This window comes from Pteronotus mesoamericanus, unplaced genomic scaffold (genome assembly GCF_021234165.1).
Source record: "Pteronotus mesoamericanus isolate MK-2021 breed Mesoamerican mustached bat unplaced genomic scaffold, CSHL_Meso_final contig_74, whole genome shotgun sequence".
NCBI classification, from domain to species: Eukaryota; Metazoa; Chordata; class Mammalia; order Chiroptera; family Mormoopidae; genus Pteronotus; species Pteronotus mesoamericanus.
The window spans coordinates 44358272-44382181 of record NW_026555247.1 but is presented as its reverse complement, the minus strand read 5'-3'; the positions used below and the strand labels follow the sequence as shown (position 1 = coordinate 44382181).

The following is a 23910-nucleotide window of genomic DNA, read 5'->3' as shown; positions in this document are numbered from 1 at the left end:
GCTCCGGCTGGGCCTACCCACGACACTGCAAAATCAAGCATCAGGACTTCTGCCTTCAGCCAGAGGAACTAACAGGGACCAGATTTACCCGCCTACCAAAACAAGTGAAAAATGGAAAAAATATAAGAAACATGTGTTAGACATTAGACGTCAGGCAACAAAGAACTGTGGTCCCCGGGAGGGAAACACACGAGGTGAGCCCGTGGCTGCGCCCGCTCACGGCCCAGGGAGGGTTCTGGGCGCCCGAGGAGGGCCGGGGGCGGGTGCTGGGCACAGCGGGGGCGGGGGGCGGCGGGGGTGGGGAAGAGACGTGGCCGGAGCTCAGGGCGGCTGGGGCCGCGGGGGGGCGTCCGGGTCGTCACCGTGGAGAGAGGGGCTCTGCGGGGAGCTCGGTGGTCTGCCTGTGGGGAACCAAGGACCGGGGCCATGTGCCTGGGGGACCCCGCCCGGCGGGCGAAGAGCCACCGGGAAGGGTCAGAGGGACCGGCACTTGGACGTCGCAAAAGGCCCACCCACAGGGGCGACAGGAACTGTCCTCAGAAGGGGAAATAGTGGGAAAAATCAGCCGGAGACCAAACGCGGTGCCGCTCCTAACTGACAAAGCTTCAAGGCCAGGAGGACCTGGGGCCTCAGACCCCTTCCCGGGGACGTCACTGCGTCTCAGACGACGCTCTGGCCCGTGTACGACCGCAGGCCAGGCCCGCTGCTCAACGGGGTGGCACTCGCAGGGCGTCACGTCTGACCCAAAGCCGGCGTGCGCGAGGGCAGGGGGACAGGGCCCTCCGTGGAGCGAAGACCGATCGGAACCACCTGCGGTTAAGGGGGTGACCGGGGAGCAAAGGCGCAAATTGAAGGTCATTGCACTTGTCTTCTGCACATTGAGGGAGTCAGAGGGAAGGCTGAACACAAGATATCACACACACACACACACACTCACACACACGAAACCCCAAAAACCAACCACTCTCAGCAAACCTTTAGAGTTGAAAACTACAGTGTTGGAGTTATCTAGATTAATAGCAGATTTCATGCTGCGGAAAAGAAAAATTACTAAACGTGAATACATAGCACTAGAAACTATGTAAAATAAAACACAGAAACAGCCTGAAATAACAGAGCAGGAGCGAGCGGTGGGCCAGTTCACACGGCCTCACACACAGGGTGGGGCAAACATAGGTTCACCGTCGCTCGTGTGGAAAATAACACAGCAACTAATAAGCAAGAAGGCGAGAGCAGCCCGCGTGTTCCGTGTGCTTGCATGTTGCCCGCCCCGCCCTCCCTGTGTGTGTGACTCAGCCCCGGGGAAGGGGAGGGACCCGGGGAGGGACCCAGGGAGGGGTCATGGCTCCAGATGTCCACATGCGACGAGGGTTATAAACCCACCGATCTTGGAGGCTCGACAAACCCCAAGAGACATGAAGAAAATCACACCGAGTGACATAATCCAATTGCCTCGGGCAAGGGCTGGAGAGAAGGCCCTCTCTGCGGCCAGGAAAGGCCCGCGCTGCCCGCGGGAGAACGGGGGCGGGGGCGGGGGCTCCATCAGAGGCCACGCAACCCGGGCATGGAGGGTCAGCGTTGCCGTGCCCTGAGAATTCCACAGCCCTGAAAATCTCTCTTAAAAGCGAGTGGCCCCGACCGGTGCGGCTTGGCTGGTTGGAGCGTCATCCTGTGCACCAGAAGGTCACAGCTTTGATGCCCAGTCAGGGCACGTGCCTGCGTTGCAGGTCAGTCCCTGGTTGGGGCGTGTGTGAGAGGCAACCGATGTTCCTCTCTCACATCAATGTTTCTCTTAAAACAATGAAAGTGAAGGTAAACCGTATATCAAGGGGCTGAAGAAGAGAAATCCTACCAACTCCTGGAGAAGAGCATCAGCCAAACCTCCCGCCTGCCCGAGGGGAAGGTCCTCCGCTGGGGGGCGCAGCTGCCGAATCGCGCCCCACACAGCACACTCGGCGGGCGGCAGGGAGCTTCCCCCGACCATGGGGTACAGGGCCAGGGTGCCCGCCCTCGCTACTCGCAACACCGTAGTTATCTACGTAGAAAATCCCACAGAATCTACAAAAAACCCCACAAGATCCCAAAGGTCCTAGAATGAATAAGTGGGATCCGCAAGCCCTCAGGGTGAAGGTCAGCACACACAACGGGCCCCGTTTCCATACACCAACAGCGAACACGAGGGGACAGAGATGAAACTATCGCACCATTTATAACTGATGCAGAGAGAATCCAATGCCAGGGTGTAAACCTAACAACGCTGCAAATAAAAAGTGCCGGTGAAAGAAATTAAAAAGATCTTAATTAGGATAAAAAAGAATTGAAAAGCATCTGAAAAACAAGCCATGTTTGTGGATCGGAAGATTCAACATAATAAACATGCCAATTCTCCCCAAACTGACCCACAGGCTAAACAGAATTCCTATAAACCCCCCAGCAAGGCTTCCTATAGATGGACAAGTTTGTTCTAAAATTCACGCAGAAAGGCAAAGTCTAGAAGGGCTGCACCGTTTGGGAGTGAGAAACGCAGCGGGCAGACCCCTGGCGGCGACGTGGAGAACCCAAGACGCTGCGGTGCCGGGACGGCGTGGGCCGGCGGGCGGGCGGGCGGGCGGGCAGACGCCGCGCAGATCGGCGATCGGGGCCAGGCAGGGGCCCCCACCAGCGCGCTCAGGCTAGAACCGTGGTGCGGGAACCGTCGGACACGCGGGGGGACCGAAGCAGGACCCCCTGTTGCACCTGAGACAAAAAATTCACTCACAGGGGCTCACGGCTTAAACGTTAAAACACAAACCTAAAAAATATTGAGGAAAAAACAAAGAGGTGCTCCGGGCGAGGGCGCGGTCCAGGCTTGACCCCCAGAGCACAGCCGATAACAGAAAAAACCGACAGATCTGGCCTCATCAAAATTCAACACTTTTTCTTCCCCAAGACCCTCTTACGAGGCCGACGAGCTACAGGCTGGGAGGAAACGTTGGCAAACCGCACATCTGACAGCAGACTTTAAGGACATGGAACGCGCTCCGGAGACCCGACCGAAAGCAGAAAGACGGACAGAGCGATCCCACTGGAAAATGGGCAACGGCAGGAAGAGGCCTCTCGCACGCGCACGTCCAGCTCTGTAGCCGTCAGGACGGCAGGACGTGGACGGCAGTGAAGCGCCACTGCACGCCCATCAGAGTGGCTGAAACGAAACGAAACAAAACAAAACAAAACAAACCATTCACGCGTTGTTGGCAAAAGCATAGAACGGCAGAGCAGCTGAAGACAATAGCTGGGCATGTCAGGAAACAAGACATTCATTTACTACCTGACCCAGCAATGCCTTCTTGGCCTCTATTCTAGAAAACGTGGAAAGCTGTTTTCACCGAAACCCAACATGAAAACTTAGGCATTGAATGTTCACGGCACCTTTATTCACAGTGGCTGACACACTGGGGGAGACGGCGCCCGCGGCGGCCCCCAAATCCGCCCCCTGCACCCACAGGGTTTGGGCGGCACAGGCCTGGGGGCGCGCCCCTTCCAGCCCCCGACGGCCCCAGCCCCTCCCAGTCGCCGCCTGCGGGACCACCTCAGAGCCCCCGGCCCCCGAGAGCGGCCGGCACTGCGTCGGGCCGCGCCTGTCCTTGCGGAGCTGCCCTGAGCGCCCAGATGCGCCAGGGTCACACCCCGAGGTGGCGGCGAGGTGGCGGCCTGGCGGTGGCCTGGCTGCCCTGCGTCGTGGCCTCCCCTCCCCCGCCTACCTCCTGGGGTCCTCTTCCACCGGGCGACGCTGTGGCCCTGCAGGGCCTGGGCTGTTCCTTCCCTGGGAGGCCGAGCAGAAGCGCGAGGGCGCCGGTGGCTTTTCAAGCCCCCAAGCCGCCTCCTCCTCCGGGACGTGCGGCAGCCGTCCCAGGATGTGGGGGACACTCGGCCGCCTGGGCCTGGGGAGGGTCCCCGGCCCCGCTGGGCCCACAGGCCCGGGTGCTGCCCGCCCAGCCTGGGCCCCGGGACTCCCTGGAGAGCTGCGTCCTGGGCGAGCAGGTGAATCGCGCCAGCCAGATGGGCCGCACCTGGCTCCCGCCCGCAGGCTGGCGGCCCCCGCTGCGCCGGGCAGGTGTCTTTGAAAGGCTCCCCCTCAGGCACGGCCAGGAGCCTGGGGAGCCCCGAGGCCTTCGAGGGCCCCCCGCACCCCCGGTGCCTGGCTCCCGCCTGTGCCGCTCCCTGCAGCCACCAGGCAGCCTTCAAACCAGCTCAGAGTCCCACCCGGGCATCACACCACAGGGGAACAGGGGGGCTTTTTTCAGCAAAACAAACGAACAAACAAACAAACAAGCCAACGAACCACCTGGGGAGCCCAGATGCCCTTCAGCAGGTGGGGGGTTCAACAGACTGAAGCCCACGCTTCCTGTGGGGCCGGCGGGGGACGGCCAGGACGGGCTGCGGTGACCCCGCACCCCGCGGCCCTCGGCAGGCGCAGGCCGCGCGGCCCAGGCCGGGCGACGGGCCCTCCCGGCTCGACGCGGCTCCAGGGGCGTGCCCCCCCCCCCCCGAGGGAGCTGCGCGGCACCACAATGTGGGGAGAAGCGGCATGTTTGTGAATGGTTTGTTCTGCTTTGTCTGTGCATTTCAGCCACCCCGATGGGCGCGCAGTGGCGTTTCACTGCCGTCCACGTCCCCTGACGGCTACACCGGGCTCAGGAAACCGCCTACAGATGGCGTCACGAGTTCTGCCTGCGTCCATTCCCTGGTCTCCCTGGGCCTCCGTGTACTTTTGTTTTTTTTGGCAACTTGTAGTGAATCTGTAATTATTTTAAAATAAAAAGGTAAAAGACAGGTGAAAGGAGAGCGTTTCCACGCACACAGAGGCTGAAGCAAAAGTGCGGCCGGGGCCCAGCCCGCGCGGCGCTGGGCAGGCGCTGCGAGGGGCTGGGACTGACCGTCTTGTGCCTCCTTCCCCCTTGTAGGCGACTGGCTCTTTGGCACCCTCACGGTCGGGGAGGGAGTCGCTCGTTCAACAGGAGCGGGCGCAGCGGCGGGAGCAGAGGAGGGAAGCGTGGGGCCAGCAGGCCCTTTGGACGCTGTGTGCGCGGGGGCGCACTTTGGAGGGAGGAGCAGTAGGGTGACCGGCCGTGGGGACGGCATCGCCACCGAGGCCAGGCTCCCGGGGGACCAGGCCAGGACGCAGCAGGAGCCTCAGAGGCGGGGGGACGGCAGCTCGGCCCAGCTCGCCGGGACCCCCTTCCCACACGCGACTACACTTTCCTCCAAAGCAGTCTCATCGGTGTTTTTCCTCCTTCTTTTTGGATAAAAGACGAGCGGCTACAGGGGACAAAAGTGCCCTGGCCGTTCCGCTCTTCCCAGGACGCGGCAGTGCCGCTCCGACTCTGTCGCGGTTCAGAGGCCGTCGGGTTTGGTCCCAGAGGGGTCAAATGGGAACGGCCGCCCCGTGAAGACGGTGCCACGCGGCCGTGCGGCTTCCTGCGCAGAAGCGCCCGGAGCCGGTGGCCCTGAGCGGGGGCAGCGGGGACCCGCCGCGGCTCGTCTCCCTCCCGGCCCAGCGTCCCCAGCTCCCAGCAGGGAAGGCCTCCACCCAGGCTCGCTGCCCCGCTATTTTAATTTGTACGTGCGAAGTAAAGTGCAACTGTGCGACCAGGCTCTGTCGGCCCCAGCCAGCCGGACCCTGCGAGCCGCGGCGCCGGCCCCGCGGGAGCAGAGCAGGCGCGGGCGAGGTCTGCTTTCTGCGCGGGTGCAAATGAGCCCTCACTCATCTGAGAGCTAACTCGATTTTTTCGGCATGAAGAATTATAAATACGATGTGCTTCTCATATGTGACTCCAAATTAGGTTAGCGATTCCGTGTCTGTCTTAGGGATGTGTAATTTAAACAGCGGGCAAGGGAAAAACAGTTCTTCACCAAGTAAAGCACACAATTACCGTGCCTCCCAGCGGTCCTGCCCGGCAGGGCGCAGCCGAAGGCTCAGGCGCGGGGGCCGGAGCCGAGGCCGCCGCACGGACGCTCCCAGCGGACACACAGGGACACGCCCGGACGTCCCTGGGCGAGGGGCGGAGGCCGCCACACAGCGGGACGGCGTTCGGCCTTAGGAAGGAATGAAGTTCTGGTAAGTTCTATGACGTGGCCACACCTGAACCGCGATGCTCAGCGCATTCCGTGTGCGTGAACCATGCGGGGCACACGGATGCTCAGTGGCACAACGCCAGCGGTTGCGGGGGAGCAGGGATTCCTCCGGGGGGTGAACATGTTTTGGAACTTGACAGAGGCGGCGGTCGCACGACAGAGGAAATGCACTACATGCCACTGAACTGCCTACTTTAAAATCGTTCACTTCACCGTGCATTTTTTTAAAAGCTGAGCGAGGACCCTCTTACGCAGAGGCCCCCGTCTCGGCCCCTCTCGTCCTCTTCCCTGACGGGCCTCCGCTCCAGACACGCCGGCCAGACAGGCTTATCCCAGCGCCAAACACGGTTCTAACGGAAGGTTTAATGACGTCGCACGGGCACCCTCCTGGGGACCCCGCCGGTGGGGACGCAGCAAGGCCACGCGGCCAGACGGGCAGGAGCAGCCGACTGCGGTGGGGACCCCCAAGGGGGACGGGGGCCGTGGAAAGCGGCCCGACGAGCCGGGGACCTGCTCGGAGGAGGAGACCGAGGGGGTGCTCATGCTCATGTGCCCCCGTTTCTGCGCAGGCTGCGCCGGGTTACAAGAGAAGCCCACAGCCTCAGGCTCTGGAAGGGCAGGACCCGCGAGGCCGAGGGGCATGAGGGTGAAGCGGAGTCGCCGGCATGTGCCTCCCGGGCACGCACGCGGCTCCCAGCTCTTGCGGAGGCGCCTGGGCCCAGGTCCCCTGTGCTCTGTCCCCCAGGATGCCACGGGGGGGCCGGTGACCGCCCCCCAACACCGCAGAGGGCCGGCCAGCGGAGGTTAGGCTGCCATCTGTCTCAGCTTCCCAGAGAAATGCAGTCTTGGTTTGAAGGGGAAACACATCCCCTCCCCGCCCGGGAGGTCGGCGCCCGGGCGTATTTCCCAGTCCCTCGGGGTCAACCTGGAGGAAACAGCCGCCGAGGACACGGCGTCCACGGGGCGCACGCGCTTCAGCAGGACCCATCCATCACGTTACAGGTCTGTATTTTCGTATCTGGGGAGACGCGTCTATAAAACCTTGCTTTGGAACTCCTGGCTGCCCGCGGCGTCTTCGGGGCCGAGCCTCGTTCTGGAGCCCAGCGGCCAGTTCTCGGGGGGCTCTCCGTCGGGGGCTCTGGGCGCCCTGGGGGGCCCCGCATCCGGGTCTGTGGCAGGCGCTGCCCGGGGCTCGAGGGCGCTCGCTGCCTGTTCGTGAGCAGCTGGGCCCTCTTCCTCGCGGCCGACCGCCGATGCCCTTTCTGTGCCCGTGGTGCCGGAGGGGCTCCCGGCGGATTGCGCGTCTCCCCCGGGCACAGCGTAGAAGCCCGGCCGGCCTGGCGCTGCGATCGGCAGTGAGGGTCCCCGTGCCAACCTCTGAGCAAAGGGCCCAGGGACGCCTGCCTTAGAAACGTCCTGAAAGGAAAAGTTGTTTCTGACACTTGCCAACGGCAATGATGGGAAGTTCCCGGTTGCACCAAGAGGATCTTCCCACCCAGGCCTTTGGGAGGCTGGGCGGGCGGGGGAGGGGCTCGGGGAGTGGAAGGAGCGCGCGTGCGCACATTGTTTTGCTGAAACAATGGTCAAATGGCATGCGGGTGTGTGTGTGGCCAAAGCCTCGCCCCGGCGGTCTCTGCGAGCAGAGGTACTTGGCACTCGCGAGTGCCCGTCTCCCCCAGGCTGGATGCCGCGCTCACAGCATCTGGCTCCGCCGCCCGCCCACGTCCACGACAGGCTCCCTCCAAACGCAGGAGGGAGAGAGGAGAGCTCTGCCGACAGGACGCGCCTCCGGGCCGAGCGATCGTATCGGCGCCGCTTCACGACACAAAGCTCCCCTCACAGGGACAAGTCCCTGCAGCTGCAAACACGCTTCCCAGCCCGGCAGCGTTTCTGCAGCGGAATGACTCACTCTCAGCCCAGCGCGTCCCGCAAGAAAGTATCGCTTTATTGCAACTATTTGCTCACTACAAAGATAGCTGACACAAACATCACACGCTCCCTGGCCGGAGCACAGCCGTCAGAAATGTTTCATGCAGGCAGGCCTACGACGCTGGACGCATGGCAGGTTCCGGGGGACAGGGCGGGGGGCGCCCGGGGGCAGGGCCGAACGTGCCCGCAGCCAGAGCTTCCGTTCTTCACAGTCCTGTGCAAATGGGACGATATGGCTTTCGGGGTTTTGGTTTGTTTTTTTTCTGAGTTAAAAACGCTAGACATAGTCATACAGAAAAGGAGGTTGAAAAAAGCATCCTTCCGGCAGGCGAGCTCCCCCCACCCCCTTTTGCTGTCGGTGTCGGCCTGGGCCCCAGGCTGCAGTTCAGGCTGGTTCCAGGAGGGGGCGTGACTTCCTAAGGCACAGGATCAGGTTAAACATGTTTCAATCAAACCATGCGCGTTTCGGTTATGTGTGAGAAGCTGTTAAGTGTACAAAATGCAGCAGTGAAGCTGACCCTACCCTATCTGTTAACAGTGACTCATCTGAAACCTACCCCAGTCGCTGCGTGGTAAAACGCTGTTTTTTGGTAATCGTTCTCTTATATGAAGCAGCGTTATAAGGCTTCTGTGAAATAATAATCTTATAGCTGGACGAATATATTACACTCCCTCTGCGATGTTATTTACAGTTGCTTTCCGATTTCGCCACCTGGTAGCGCAGGGTGTTCGGCGCGCCCTCCCCGGCCTCTGAAGAGCTCGGCCCCGGGCGCGAGGTGAGAGCTCGCCGGCCCGTGGGCGGCGGGGGCCCCAGTGGGGGAGCTGCTGGGAAGCCAGGTCTGGGTTTTGGACGCACCCCCCCCCCCCCCCCCGTGGACATGGGCTATTGCTGGCTCGGAAGCCCTTGCTGGGCGAAGACCGAAGACCACCTGCTACTTATTATTTATACATAAATATGTGCCTATATATGTACATACATGCAAATGCAACACCTGTCCTGCAGCGAACAGATTTCTTTTCTTGTCCAGTAACCTATCTTGTGCTATTCAACCTACTTGTGCTATGTTCAAAGCCAGATAAAAACAAAATCCTAGCTACAATGAACAATCCTACGGTTTTAGTCAACGCAAGGGAGGGAAAGACACGAGAAAGAGCTGAGATGACAAACTGGGAGATTTCTGAAATGCACTGAATGAGGCAACGAAACTGTATGTTACAGCCGCCCAGGAAGTCGGGAAAAAGTAGGAAACGTGTTAGGTTTTCCTCACAAGGCCTAGAGTGCCAGGATTCTCTTCATTTATACAGAGTTTGATAAAGCCTCATGGTGAAAGGGTGTGATAGCTTTGTTCCTACAAATACTTTCCTGGCAGCAAGTTTAATGCTCACGTCTATGATGCCCTGACGCTGCGATGGGGTCACATAAGGCACTTCCAGCACTGGAATCCAGGGGCGCCCCAGGGCGCACCGGGGTCCGGCGGCGCCCGGGGCCACGGCCGTGGGGGTCTGTCTCCTGCCGTCACCCCACGCCACCCCTGTATTTTCTTCTTGAGATGACTTTTCCTTCAGAAGACGGAGTGGTCCTTCCTTCCTGTTAAAGGGCTACTTCTCTGCATGTGCAGTGACCCTTCAGTGAGTTGGAAGTTCTGAGCGGTACCAGGTGTGTTCAGTTTGTTCCGCCAGAAGCCTGCGTGTCGAACCGCCACCGTCGCCCGCTGGGTCGACACCACGCAGCCTCTGGCGAGCTCCGGCGTCGCCAACTACGAATGAGGGTTGGTGCTGGAGAGGTCGTTGCGTATGATTTCATTTACTGCAAGAAAACAAAGACAGGGAGGGCATTAGGGACGCGCGGCTCCGCACGCAGCCGCGGGTGAGCGGCCAGAGGCCGGCGGCCGTGCCGCCTGGACGGGACGCGCGGCCTGCGCAGGGAGCGGCTGGTGGCCTTGGCCGCGTCCCCGAGGCGCCCCGAGCCAGCGGCGCAGCCGCGGGGCCGGCTGCTGTGATGGAGGTGCAGTCGCCGCTCCCACCGCAAACGGGCCCGGGGCGGCCCCGCCGTCCCTGTGCGCCGTGCGCCCCAGGCGCGTGTGCTCCACGCGGGGAGCGCCGCTGACGGGTTCGACAGCCGGCGCCCACACGGACACGCTGCGGGGACGTCCCCGTGTGTGGCCGCCCCCGGCCTCGCGCGGGCCAGCGCCGGGCGGCGGGGGCCTCGGTCGGGCTCTTCCTTCGTCTGTTTCCTCGTCCACGGCCACTGTGAGTCTGTGATTTTTGGCAGCCAGGGAGGAAGTGAGCAAAGGCCATCGGGGGCGAGCTGCACCGCCCCCGCCACCCCCGACGGGCGCCCAGATGGGGGAAATGTCACCGGGGGGTGTCACCACGGTGCCTTTCCTGACCGAGTTTGGAGGTGGGGAGCACACGCTCACGTCACGGAACTGCCGGGCTCCCCTCTGCCGCCCAGATAAGCTCCACGTGCTGCGGCAAAGGCCCCGGCCCGCCCGAGGGCGGCTTCCTGAGCAACCGGGCGGCCGCATTTCATCACCCCCTCCCTTCCCTCCCCTCCCTTTCAACATCCACCCCCCGCCTGTTTTGAAGAATAACAATAATAAAACCCAGTGTCGGGAACCAGGAATTGTGTCATGGGACCTGATAACAGAACTCGCTGGCACCAGTTTACAGCCAGGGACCCGCGCTGCCACCCCCAACCCGGCTCTTCCCAAAGGCGCGGCCTGGCCGGGACCCAGGGTCGTGGCGTCCGGCCTCTGGCCGGGCCACCCGCCGCCCGCCCGCCCGCCCGCGACAGGCCTGGGCCCTGCCTGAGACACGGATGCGACCGGCAGCCACCTTCTCCGCCGGGGGCAGGGGGGTGGCCGCAGGCACGGGGAGGGACTCCCCCTCCTTGAGGGGCTCCTCGCGCTGCCCGTGGGCGTAAAGATGCCCAGGGCCCAGGGCAGATCTTGGGCGACACCTGCCCGCGAGCAGCCACGCGGCAGCTCCTTGGGCGCAGGCAGGCGGCTTTCCCGGGACGGGGCCAGGCCCCGGCGGCTCCCCTCGTGCCCCTGGCGTCCGCCCCGGCCTCGGGGCTGCCCGCTGCCTGCTGCACAGATGGGCACCGGGGCACGAGGGGAGGGCGCCCTTCCCCCCACGTCACGGGCCACACTCTCGCTGGTTTAAGAGGCACACGTCCAATTCTCATTTGGCAGAACATTGCCACATCAAAGGCCATTTTAACAACAACAACAACAACAAAGTCAGAAATCGCAAGCTCCCCCAGGGCGCCGCGCCTGTGCCAGCACACGAAAGACACACTCAAAAAGGCAGGGAGCCCGTGCGCAGCAAGAGGAGTCCCCAGCGAGGGGACAGGGGCAAGCGACCGCACTCCGGGCGCTGCCGGCCCCCACATCCCTTCTGGAGCCCTGCCCAGCCCGCAGCGGCTCGTGGCTGCTGTCGGTTTGCTCCAGAACCAACCGCGGCCGCGGGCCCCGCAGATCGTCCGAAACGGCCGTCAGGATGCCTGGCAGGTGCGGGGCCCGTGGGGCGACGCTGGGCTGCTCGGTCAGCGATCCCCCAGCGGGGCAGCGGGAGCTCCTGGCAGGGTGGACGCGGACGCGGCAGGGGAGTCTCTATCCAGGGGGAACCCAGCGACAACTGCCAGGCGGGGCAGTTCGCGGATGGGACAGCTGCGAAAAGGACCGCACAGGACGTGACAGACCCACGGCAAGAGCCGGGTTTTAATTCGCATCCGATGATCACGGCTGATCACGCCCCACAACACGCATCTGATCAGCGACAGGGACGCTGAAAAGGCGTAAAGCGTAAAAATGACAGAGACCAGGAGGGAGGCCGAGGGGGCGGGATGGAGAACGGGAGGGAGGTTTTAGGCCGACAGTGACGGACAGACACTACGAGGGAGGCTCGGGTGCAGCCGTGGTGGATTGTGGGGGCGCCGGGGCGGGACCAGTGACGGGGACTGAGAGCAGCGGTCGATTCCAGATGGGACCGGCGCGCGGGAGGCGGGCAAACGCGGGAGCCTCGGCGGAGGCCAGGGGCCCCGTCACCGGACTTGGGGGGATCCCAGGGCCATCGCGATGCGGGGGCCTGAGCGGCCGTACGACCGGAGAACCGGGGGGGCCCGGAGGGGACGGCTGTGTGGCGCAGGCGGCCGGCGTGGGCGCAGGTGCTCGCCCCGGGGCTCCTGGTGGCCGGCCGCGCTGGACCCGAGGAGGGGCTGCGGTCTGGGGCGTGGAAGGGCGTCCGAAGTTTATGAACTCCGGGGCCTGCGGGCTCGATGCTGTCGCAGGAACGGGCACCGAGAGGGACCCCTGCGAGGTGGCGTGAGGGCAGAGGAGAGCGAGTCCCGAGGGGCAACAGCGACGGGCGGAGGGGCCCAGGGGCGGGGGCCGCGGGGGGCGCCGGCCGGACTTGGGGGCGATGGCAGTACCGGGGGGCGGGGGCCGCGGGCGCAGGACGCGTGCCGGCGACGGGGAGCCCGGGGCGGCAGCGATGGAGGGCCGAGGGGGGGCAGCGCGCGGAGAGGCCAGAACCTTCTAGTTCCTCAAGTTTACACAGACCACAGGAAAATGACACCTGTGTGACAAGATAAAAGGGGAAGAAACTTCAGAAGTGGGGTTCCCCTCCGGCCCACGGGGCACCTGAGCCCGGCGGGGCACCCGCGGGGGGGTGCCCCTCGGCGTGTCCTGGGCCGTCCGCGGTCCTAGCTCCCACCGGCGGCTGCTCTGGGGCCGGCCCTCCTTCCCGACCGCCCGGGGCCGTCGGGAGACTCGGAGGCTGGGAGGGCCCACCCAGTGAGCAAGGCGCCCCGTGTGTCGCTGCGGTCTGGTGGTTTCTGACGCGCAACGGTCCCGGCCTCCCTCCCAGCAGTGTGTTGGCTGGAAGTGCTGGGTCATCAGATCCTGCTCGGCCCCAGCCGAGGACGATCAAGCTGGGGCCACGATGACGCTGTGGACGTCTTGGGAACTTGCTCGAGAAGGATCCCCGAGGTGCCGACAGCCTCCGGGATCTTCCCGAAGGGCCCCCGGGGGCCGGGCGGGCGGGGCCGCGAGCCGAGGTGGACCACCGCAGGCTGCCCTCGCCTGCCCGGCCCCCGCCCGCGCGGCGCCCCGGGCCACGGTGGACGGTGACGAGGGCCGGGGACCCTGCGGCCCCGCGCCGCTCCTGCCACCGCTTCCTATCTGTCTTCCATGAGGTCATGGTTCCAAGTCCACGGCAGCCGGGCTCTGCGCGGGCTATTTTGGGAGTGGCTCTCTCTTTGATGTGGCCCTGCCAAGGACGCCCACGCGTTCCCACACTGTCTTCTCTCTGCTGACAGTTTCCACTTCTTATTCAGCTTTTCCACCTACACCGAGGTTTCTTCTTTACAGAAGTATTTTGAACTGCAGGTCACATGTGACCCCCGCTGCTCGTCAGAGACCCGAAAGCGGAACCCGCGCTTCGCCTCGCGTCAGATGCCCCTCAACAGGATGTGGGGAGCTGTTACACCACAGTTTGATTTAATAAGAAGGGTTTTTTCCCTTATATTTAATTTTTCTCTAAAATGCTCCTAAGGTGGAAACTATTGTTTTTTTCTAAAACTTCTGTGGCAGCGTGAAGCCTTGTTCTCACCGGGGACACGTATGCGGGTGTGTGTGTGATACACACCTCAGTCCACCTCTGTGTACACATCGGAGGTTGAGTGAAAGGGAAAGAGTATTTTTTTTAAATACAAAAGCTAAAATATACAGCTTTTTGACCTGTACGTACATTATCTATAAACAAAAACTAAATTCTTCCTAAGGCAACACGATCGCTCTCCCAGCTCTTCACAAGTAGCTGAGCAAATGAAGGTGAAGTGTGCTTTTTAAAGTAAAATGTTTGTACTTTCATATAGTAAGTCTCTTCATTTTGATCATGACTTTGAAAAAAGGTTGCCACAGGCCTCGTACTGCAGTGAAGCGCCCGAGGTCCACCCAGCACAGCCCAGGTGGGGAGGGGATCGCCCGCCTTCGAACGCTGCTTACTACGCCGGCCCGCTCCTTGCCTCGCCTTGAGCCCCAGTTCCCCCCTGTTTCTGAATCCCTGGTTTCTGGAAGCAGCCAAGGACCTGAAATCCCATTTTAAGGACGGAGCAAAGCGCTTGTTCACCGAGGCCCGGGCAGCCCCCCAGTTCCTCGGCGCCGGCACGGACGCTGCACCGGGCGCTCGCAGCGTCCTGCGAGGAAGGAAAGGCAGAGGTCGCGACCGTGGGTCCCGTGCGCGGGGAGGCCACGGAGGGTTCGGTGTGGCCGCCGGCCCCCTCCCCGGTCCGAGGCGGCGTCTCTCCCGAAAAGCACAGCGGCCCCCCCCCCCCCACACACAGACGGGGTTCTCCTGGGGCTGGAAATGTTTTTTTCCAGCTGTTTTTCCTGTATCAGCCTCTATGTGCTTCTAACATTTTTTTGTGAAAAAGGAAAATAGGGACGTGACCAAAGGAAGGGCGCGGGGCCTGTCCTTCGCCGCCGCCGCCCCGGGGTCACGCGGTGTCAGCACTGCCTTCGCTCTGAAGCTCACGGCCCGTGAGCCAGGGCCCGCGCGGGTCCCGGGGCCCAGAGGCGGCCGCGCGCCACCGAGCCTCCGTCAGGGATCCCCGCGGCCAGGCCCCTGACGCGCTGTGTCCCGGGGGCCGGGGGGGCCGCGTGGCGGACCCGCCTCAGGGCCGGAGACCTGCCGTGCGCGTCCTCAGGAGCGGACGTCCCGGCGGCAGCCGCCCAGCCTGCGCCTCCTCCCGGCCGGGGGCGCCCCTCAGGGCACTGGGCCTCCAGGCCGCCGGCTGCAGCCTGCACGGCCCCGCCCACGTCCGTGAGCGTCCACGGTCGCATCGGTCGAGGCTGCATCACCCACGGCTTCCCGCGCTCCCTGAGGACGCGGCAGCGCGCCTCCCTGGAGGGGCTCGGAGCGAAGGAGCACAGTGGGGGGCCCGGGGCCTGGCGGTCAGCGCGTCCCTTAGATCCCCGTAGCACAGAACTGGGGGGCCCGAGTTAAAGAAGAGATAGACCCCCCCGGGGGAGAAGGAACCTCCCGAGAGGGGCAGGAACTAAGGAGAGCATCTCTGGGCACGTTTGTCTTTAAAGATGGCGCCCAGGCCACGTGACCCTTTCTTGAGTGGCAACCGGTGAACTCTGGGGCCGAACTCCTGAAACTTTGCGATTTCCCCACTTTCCTCAGACCCAGTTCTCCCCGCGTTCCTGGCGCAGCCTTCAAACCATCGCTCAGAGAAGCGCGAGCCCCAGCCGGCGCCGGCCGCCCTGACGTGGGGTCGCTGCGCCCGGTCCCGCTCCCACCCGGCCCCCGAAGCCCCGCACGACGTGGTTCCCGCACAGGGCGGGGCCTGAGGGCCCCATCTGTGTATGCAGGAGGCTTGGTCAAAGCGTCTTCCTGCTTCACGAACTGGGGACTTTTCAGTCATCGCAAACGGAGGAGCAAACAGGGCCGGGGTCCACGCGCCGGGGAATAGAAAGCCCAGGGCCTCAGGGCCTCTCCCCCAGCTCTCTGGGAGGCGGACTTCATTCTTGTGGAAACAGGACCCGAGAGCGCAGGAGAGGAGCCGGTCCTCACAGCAGGAAAACCGAACCGGGGGCGGGATCGGGCCCCTGCGGGTGGGGACGGGGCGGCAGGTTCCGCAAATGTCAGCAGCGCGGGGCGGGCGGGGCTGCAGGCTGGGGCTTCCTTGGCCTCCGGCCTGTTTTCTAAACGGTGCAACAATTGCTGAAATGCTCCATCAAAGGCTCGAATCGCCTGCTTCTATCAAGAGAAGGCGTGTGTGCACGCCCCAGCCCTTTCTGGTAAACTTTCAGTTTACTGATTGTCGGAAAAAGATGAAAATTATCAGGCATGTGAGTGAAAGTCACAGTGGTCTGAAATTAATGCAAAGTCTGAGCTCAACCACAAGGTGCACATGTTCTCATAACAGGCACAAAATGGGGACAAGGTGGGGGCTCGTCCGCTGCGCCTTCAGTTTCCGCATTTCTTGCCACGTGTGTGCATCCCGGTTATTACCAGGACACACGCTTGTGCAGGTTTTCGTTTCTGTCACGCAGGCTCGGCAGCATGGCTGGCCCCTCTCAGACGCACCAGTGAGTGACGGCCAGGCACAGCCGCGCCCCCCGCGCAGGCCCGAGCTCTGCGACCTGCCGGCGTTGTGGCCTTTGCGGCAGGAGGGCCGGGGGAGGCAGGCACTCGAACTTTCTAGGTGGGTTTTCACAGAGACACGGACCCTCATTCCTTAGGAACTGGGCTTGGGCTTAGAGAACAAGAAATCTGGTTCCCAAGTGTTAACTCAGCCATTGTTCCTCCTTGCGTTTAAAAAAAAAAGAAAAGAAAAGATGGAGAAGGACCATACTTTGCAAATAAATACATTTATCAATTAAAAAAAACAAACCCCCATTTGTCGACATGGGTACGTATTAGTTTAATTACATAAACACTTGAAAGTACTTCCCTCTTTTTCCAGAACTGTATCGCTTATACTCAGGCAACAAGGAAACCTGCCGCGCCAGGAATCGGGGGGCGGGAACAGCGTCTGCCACCTGCCACGTCGGGGGTCAGCAGGCCCAGCACGGGCGCTGCCGTTTTTCCGCTCCCGGTTTTGTGACATGCTGAAAGGCTGATTTTCCACAAAAAGAACTCTTTTTGTAAAAAGCCATCCTTGTCCTTTAAACAAAAGCAACAGGGCAGACAAAAAGGTGTCACGATTCCACCACGGGGCCCGCACGGGGCCGCGCCCCACGGCCTCTCCGTGTGAAAGCTGCCGGTCGCGCGCAGCTCGCTCTTCCTACTGCATGTCCCCCTGAGGGGCACGGAAAGGGCATCATCGCCACCGCGCCCCGTCATCCACGTTTTTAAGGGAAAGTCAAAATGGCTTTTTTGAGGAGCAAAACCAAACAGGAAGGACATTCTTTCTCATTCCTAGAACTAGGAGATAATTTTAAACAGTATTTTCTAACTTTCCCAGAAAGTACACCTTCCGCTAAAGTTAGCAGTGTAACCTAAGAGCATAGCAATTTAGGTGGACACAGGAAACCGAAATACCTCGGGCCAAATCTGTCCTTAAAGCAGCAGCTTCCGGGAAGGGTCCCGACTGCTGGCCACCCCAGGCCTCGACCCTGTCCACCGATTCTGGGATGGCGGTGGCCTTCTCCCCGGGGTGGGGGCGGGCACGGCTGCGACCCGAACGCGTCTGTGGTTTGGGTGGACGGCGGGAGGCCCAGCGCTCGTGTTTTCCACGGGCTCTCGTTTAGGGAATGACAGTCGCCGTGAGCCGAGGAAAGGGAGACTCCACGATGAGATCCAGGGCGCGAGGACGGGAGAGCAGGAGGCGCAGCGCGCGCTTGTTCCGCGGGGACAGCGCATCTGGCCGGGAGGAGGGGCCGGGGGGTCGGGGGGCAGCGCTGAGGAACGTGACGTGGTCTCTCCCGGGGGTTCAGGGTCTTCGGCAGCCGCATCCGGACCCCGCGGTCAGCAGCTGCCCCTCCCGGGGGCGCCCGCCCGCCCACCCGCCCGCCTGCGCGGCAGCCCCTGCGGCTCTGGAAATGCAGAGTCGCAACATCACCAAACTCCTTTTTCACTTTCTGCTGTTTTTTTTCCCCCCCAAAGATGTTTTGTGAAGCGGTGGAAAATAATACAGTCGCTCAAGTTTCATTAAAAAGTAAGTTCTCGTGTTACCTCGCGTGTGCTGGACCTATTTCAGCCTTCACTTATTTTTATCTTTTTAATCCTAATCAGCCACTGCCACGGGGCCTGCTATTTTTGGAAGCAGAGGAGGGGACAGCGGTGGGACTGAGTGACAACAAGTCACAGTTTTAATAAAACATGACCCTCCCCACTGGACGTGGGGCTGGCCGACGAACTCTGCTGCTGCACGGCACCGCCACCCATTAAAACGGAATAATTTCCCTGCCTTCGGTGCCGCTTCCTGATTTAGCCTGAATTCTCCACATAACGCGAACGCCCTGGGTGGGAAGTCCGCGCCCGCGGGGGCGGCAGCCGCAGGACCCCGGCGTCCGGGGCGCCCCCGGGACCACCGGCCGCCGAGAAGCGTTTCCCCGGGGTGTTCCTTGCGTCCCTGTAAAATTCGTTCCCCCAAATCGCGAAATGCCTATTGAAAGAGAAGGAACCGGACGGGAAGAAAAATAAAAATCGTAACCGCCCCCCGGGACTGAAAGATGAAAAGTGAGCGACGGGGCCTGCACAGGGAGAGGCTGGGGCGGGCGGTCAGTCGGCGCCCCCCCCCCCCCCCCCGTGCGGGGTCCTCCCTCCGCCGCCGTCCACACGCGGGATCAGGACTCAAGGTCATCGGCAAGGACAGAGGGTCGCTTCCTTGGCGGTGGGGCCTGAGGGGGCGGCTGAGGCCAGGGGCTGCTCCGGGCCCTGGTGGGAGACGTGGCGCGGCCGTGGGGCCCCCCCGACCGCCCAGCACCCCCAGGTGGCGCCTGCCGGCTGCTCGGGAGCCGCCCCCCAGCTGCCAGGCCTGGGTCCGGAGGTGCCGCTCGGCAGGAAGTGACCGTTCCTGGGCTCACGGGAAGTGAAACCCCGCCCCCTCACCTTGAAATGGGACTTTGCACAAAACCCTCACCTCAGCAGAGGGGTGTTAGGGACTTTGGGAGGTGAGGCCGTGGCGTTGCGGCCCCGGAAGGAAACGGCCGCTGCAGAGACGTGTGCGCGGGAGGGCGCAGGGCCGGGGGCGAGGCCGGGCCGAGGGTCGCCGCCCCGCAGCCGCCACCGCAGGGCGCGGAGGAAGGCGGCCGGCCCGCCGGCCCGGTGCAGAGCCCGGGGGCGGGCGTGCGGACCCGTCGCGCGATTCACGCCGCTCTGGGGGTGTTGGACGTTTTCACAATCACCAGCCAACACCGTCTCCAGGGAGCGGCTGGAGCCCAAGGGAAGCGGGTGGTTGGCCGGGGCGCTGCCCAGGCGGGGCCGGCTCTCTGGGCTCCCAGGAGCGGGGGAGGGCGCCCGGGCCCGGCGGCGCCGAGGGGCTCGCCCAGATGTGCCGGGGCGGCCCCTGCCCCTCGTGACCCCGGCACGGGCGGCGCCACATGGGGCTGGGAGGACTTGGGGGCCCAGGCCCCAGCAGACCCACGGACCCGGGCCACGTGAACAGGAGCCCAGGGTCGGACCCGCACCCACCGGGACGCCCGGGAGGCGCAGAGAGGAGGCCATTTTGGTGCCTCGGGAGAATTCTGTCCTTAGTTCACTGCTCGAGTGCTGCTCCCCTTCAAAACACCTTGAGCCTCCCTCAAACCTTTGAGAAGGAACTGTGCTAGTTTTGGGTTTTTTTTACTGAAACCGTAACGCTGCAAGTGGCCCACGCTGGAGGTTTGAGGATTGCCTAAAACCCCGAGGCCCGCGGTGCGCAGTGCAGGCAGGCCGGGGGCGGCCGAGGCCCCCGACAGCGGCCCCCGAAGAGCCGGGCGCACCCCGCTCGGGCCAGGAGGCCGCCGGCCGGGGCGGCTCTCGGCTGCAGCGGAGGTCCCGCACGTCTGTCCTGGGCACCCCCGGGCGTGCCCTGCGCCCACAGACGAGGCCGCAGCCTCCAGCTCTCCCGCAGGCCCCGCCCACAGCTCCCCGCGCTCCGCGCCCCCTCCTCCCGCGGCTGCCTTCGCCTCTCGCCTCCCTGCCGGGTCCCGAGTCCTGCCTGTCCCCACGGGGTCCTGCGGACGACCCGAGAGCCCACGGGCCCGCTCGGCCACCGGCTCTCGCCTCGGGGCAGCCTCCGCTCTTCCCGCCGACCCCGCGTTTTCATTCCGTGAAGATATGGACAGAGAAACCTGCGGAGGCGTGAAGAGACGTGGGCGCAGCCGTCCAGCTGGTCAGGCCCCCTTAAAACTTCCTAATGTGGAAAACAGAAGGGAGGAGAGAGATCGCATCCAAAAACTACAGGCAAGTGAGACTGTGGCCCCCTAACCTCCAGGACACACTGACCCGGGACGGAAACAAACATCAGAGACTGAAATCGGAATCGATCACCCGGTTACTCATCTTCACCGAAGCCGCTCCAGCACGGCCGCAACGAGCGACTCATCACAGCGCCTGAGGTGCCACGGGGGCGCATGCAGTGCCGAGGGCCATTAAGTCCTCGTAACTGCACGTTACTGGGCTTCCGCCGTCCTAAATCGCATCAGCGGGACTGGTGCGCGCGCGGACGCTGCGTAACGAGGCCAGGCCCCCGCCGAGCACCGGGAGCAGCGGCCCGGGGGCCCCCGCCCTGCCCCCCCCCAGCCCGGGTGCAGGGACGGCGCGGCCGGCCACACCAGACAGGCAGGCGAAGCGGTCAGCCGCGTTCCTCCCGGAGCGCGGGCGGGGCGCGCGGGGCCGCGGACGGGGGCTGTGGCGCGGCAGGGCCGCCTCCCCACTGTCCGGGGAAAGGCCTGCCCCCGTCGCCCTGCCCCCAAACCCGGCAGCCGGGGACCCCTCCCTGGAGCGGCACTGGCGCAGCCCCCGCGCGAGCGGGGGCCCCACGCAGGAGCAGGGCCGGCGGCCGTGCCCTCGGCCTGGGTCTGGGTTCCCCTCCCGGGCTCCGACACCACCTGCGCCCCTCTGTGCTCTCTCGCCATCGCCCACGGTGCCCTCGGGCCCTCGCCGGGCGCGGCACGGGGGGCCCCACGCCGCCCCCGCGGGTTGGGCCCTCGGCTCCGCCCCCTGCCTGTGCAGGCCTCGCTCCCGCGACCCGCGCTCAGGTTCTGACCTGCTCGGTATCCCCCCGGCCCTGCGGACGCGGGACCCCGAGCGGGACCCGCACCTGCGGCGGCCGTCCGTCCGCGTCGGAGGCTGGACGCGCCCCCGGTGGCCCGGGGCTTTGAAGGCTCCGCAGGGGAGACAGCGGCGGGGATCCCGGGCAGGAGCGTGCCCAGTGGACATGGGCACTTACTTGAACCAGAGGCCACGGAGCCTGCTGCCCGCCTGGCCCTGAAGTCAGGGAGCAACAGGGTGCCGCCAGGGCGGAGGCTGCGGGCGGCAGGGCCGGGCGGAGCTGGGGAGCGGCTCCCTTGGGGCCCGGGTCCAACGCGGCTCCTGGGGCCACCGTCCCCCGAGGGTGCTGGTGCCCTCCCTCTGCTACCTGCTCCGCTTTATTCTACGTTATCCGGCAGGAAACTGCACGCGGGCCGAAAGCTGGCCTCCGATCCCCTGGAAACCACCACTTCCATCTTAGGGAGCGGGAGAGATTGCGCGAAGAGCGTCCAACAGCGCGATTCCTGTGCTGACAGAGAAGCGGGGGAGGGGCCCCGGCACTGCATTGGCAGGACAGCCGGCTTGTGCTCGGCCCGGCGCGGGCACCCGGCGTGGCACCCCACGGGCAACAGACGCTGGCAAACGTTTTCTGGGCTCCTTTCTCACGTTAAAACGCATAAAAAACCCGGCCCACGGCTCCCCAGCCCCCAACACGCAGAGCTGCTCTGTGGCTGATTTTTCAACTGTGGCTGCAGACGCTCCGGCCGAGGCCACAGCAGACGCTCCGGTGGCAGAGGGCCGCCCCCTGCACCCCCCGGACACCCCACGGGCCAGCCGGGCCCGGGGGCCGCCCCCCCGCGCCCACCCCTCGCCCTTCTCCCCAGCCACCTGCCAGGAGGAAATAACTGTGCTGCGCTGGGAGCCTGGGAATCCCAGAAAACAACCTCAGATCCACACAAATAATTGAAGTCGCTTCTACCGAGCCGCTCGGTCCCATTCTGATTTTTATTACAATGTCAACAAGAGTTTAATTTGTTTTAAAGTTTAGGTTCTTAAATCTGAGTGATATGCGGGAGTTTACAGCCTGCTGGCAGCAGCTACTGTGGAAAAAAGGAAAGTGCACACGAAGGCGACCCTGCGCTCGCCGCCGCGGGAGCAGGAGCCACGCCAAGAGCAGCAAACAGCGCGGCTCTCCCCAGGGCGCGGCGGCGGCCCAACGCGTGACCCCTCCCCCGCGAGCCCCCCGGGCCGCAGCGGAGAGGGAACGTCCTCACGGGCAGTCCCTCTCCCTGAACACTCGCGAGGCCGCGGGGCCCCTGTGGCCCCTGGGCCGTCCCCAGGCTGGCGCTCGGGCGGGGGAGGGGCAGGGCCGCCTTAGACGGGGGTGTGCAGCGGGCGAGCCCCTCAGACAGCGGAACCGGGGGGAGAGGACCTGCGTCCGGCCGCGCGCACCTTCTGAGGCAAAGCGCCAGCCCTGCCGAAGTCGCCGCGGGGACCCACAGGACAAAACGCAGACCCGCCACCCGTATGCGCTGAGGACGAGGGGCTGTCAGACGCGCGGACGCAGGGGCGCTGCCCGCGTGGGGGTCCCGCCCCGCAGGGTCGAGCGAGCGGGCGGCCCCGCCGCCGGGACTCCGCCGGGGCCCTGAAGCGAAGGCAAAGCTCCCCCCCGCCCCCGCCCCCGGCCCCCAGCTCGGCTGCGAGGCCAGACAGCGTCTCTGCTGTGCTCCTTCCTTTTCCCTCCCGCAAGGGGCTGGAGCGCAGCCAGGGCCTCGAGTAACTCACAGACGGTCTCGCTGTCCTGAGGGCTCTGAGCTGCCCGCCCTCCGAGGCCGCTTCCTGCCGTATCTGCACTAACAGCGGCTGTGAGGGGCCGATAGGGCGCCCGCGAGCCGTCCCCCCAGGGCGGGCGGGGGCGCTGGGGGCCGATAACGCCCACCCGGCCCGCTGCCCACCGGCGACCGCATCCTGCACTGTCTGCCCTGGTGGGAGACAAAAGAAAACCGGCCCCCGGGCTCTGGGAGCCGTCAGCGGGCTCCGCAGGGAGGGGCCCCGCCGCCTGGCCTATTGTCCCCGGTATCGGGCTGCGATTAGCGGGGTCCCTGGGCCCGATAAGGGTGGATGTTTCAGGAGGGGCACAGGCCGCCTTTGTTCTTCACGCTGTAATCTGGAAGGAAGGAAGAGCCCTGTTTCAAACCTCAAGCTGAAAAGGGTAAAGGGACTCAGAGTTCCAAGGACCCAACGCACATGAACGTGACAGAGACCCCCAGGGCCCCGTCCTCTGTCCTGGCGGCGGCCACAAGGTACCTTTCTGGGGCCCCCGCTTTGAAGCCAGCCCTTAATTGACCTGCCCAGCAAGTGACAGAGAGGCACACACATCTTAGTCCCTACGAGAAATTCGACCATCAGCACGGGGTTCATGTCACGCGTGAACGGAATGAGAATCTTCCTCTAACGCGCTGCAGACAAGGAGCCCAGCGACCACACGTGTGCCCGAGGAAGCAGGAGGGGTCGGGGCACACACAGGCCTCCAGCGCCACGCGTGCCACGCCCCCTCTGGCGTGCGGCCTCCTGCCGGCTCGCAGGGCGACGGGCAGCGCCGCACCGACCCCGCGCGCCCTGAGGAGCAGGCCCGGAGGCGGGAGGGGAGCAGGCCTGGCGGCCGGGCCGTCTCCGCCTGGCGATCTGCCCCTTCTGGACGTTTTCAGAGAAGGGCGACCATGTGCTCTGTGGTCTCCTGGGTCTGGCTCTTCTGGCTTAGCCCCTGTCTTCGGGGTCCCCCCACACCCCAGCATGAATTAGCGCCTAGTGCCTGCTTCTGGCCGCAGGAGGCTCCGCGGCGCGGCCGACCCGCCGACCCGCGTGCTGGGCGCCCCAATCGCTGGGCTGCCGGAGCCGCCTCCGCGGAGGACGTTCGGGTGCGAGTGTTGGTGGGTGTGGGGGCCCGTCTCCCTCGGGCAGACAGCGCACAGCGGAACGGGCGGTGAACTTCTGTTTCGCTTTTAAGACTTTGCCGAAATGACAAGAAATGGGCGAGAGTTTCAATTTCTCCTCCCTCTCCCCCAACGCTGCCGCTGCAGCCACGGCCGCGGGCCAGCGACAGGGTCCCACCTGCGCCGCTGGGTTCCACTGGCATCTCTGTGACGGGCGGCGTGGGGCCTCCCTTCACGCCCT

The 23910-nt window shown here is 64.2% G+C and overlaps 1 protein-coding gene across 3 annotated transcripts in view; it reads right to left on the bottom strand.

The window, feature by feature from the left end:
* Window positions 1–8040: 8040 nt before the first annotated feature.
* Window positions 8041–23910, bottom strand: part of NFATC1 (nuclear factor of activated T cells 1) — a 79399-nt gene continuing 63529 nt past the window's right edge. For 2 of the 3 annotated variants that reach the window (XM_054583796.1, XM_054583797.1), the window contains exon 10: window positions 8041–9850. In XM_054583796.1, coding sequence (XP_054439771.1) covers window positions 9801–9850 — 50 coding nt within the window. In that variant the 3' untranslated portion in view covers window positions 8041–9800. The remainder of the gene's footprint in view (window positions 9851–23910) is intronic. The other variant, XM_054583798.1, reaches the window with a different exon arrangement.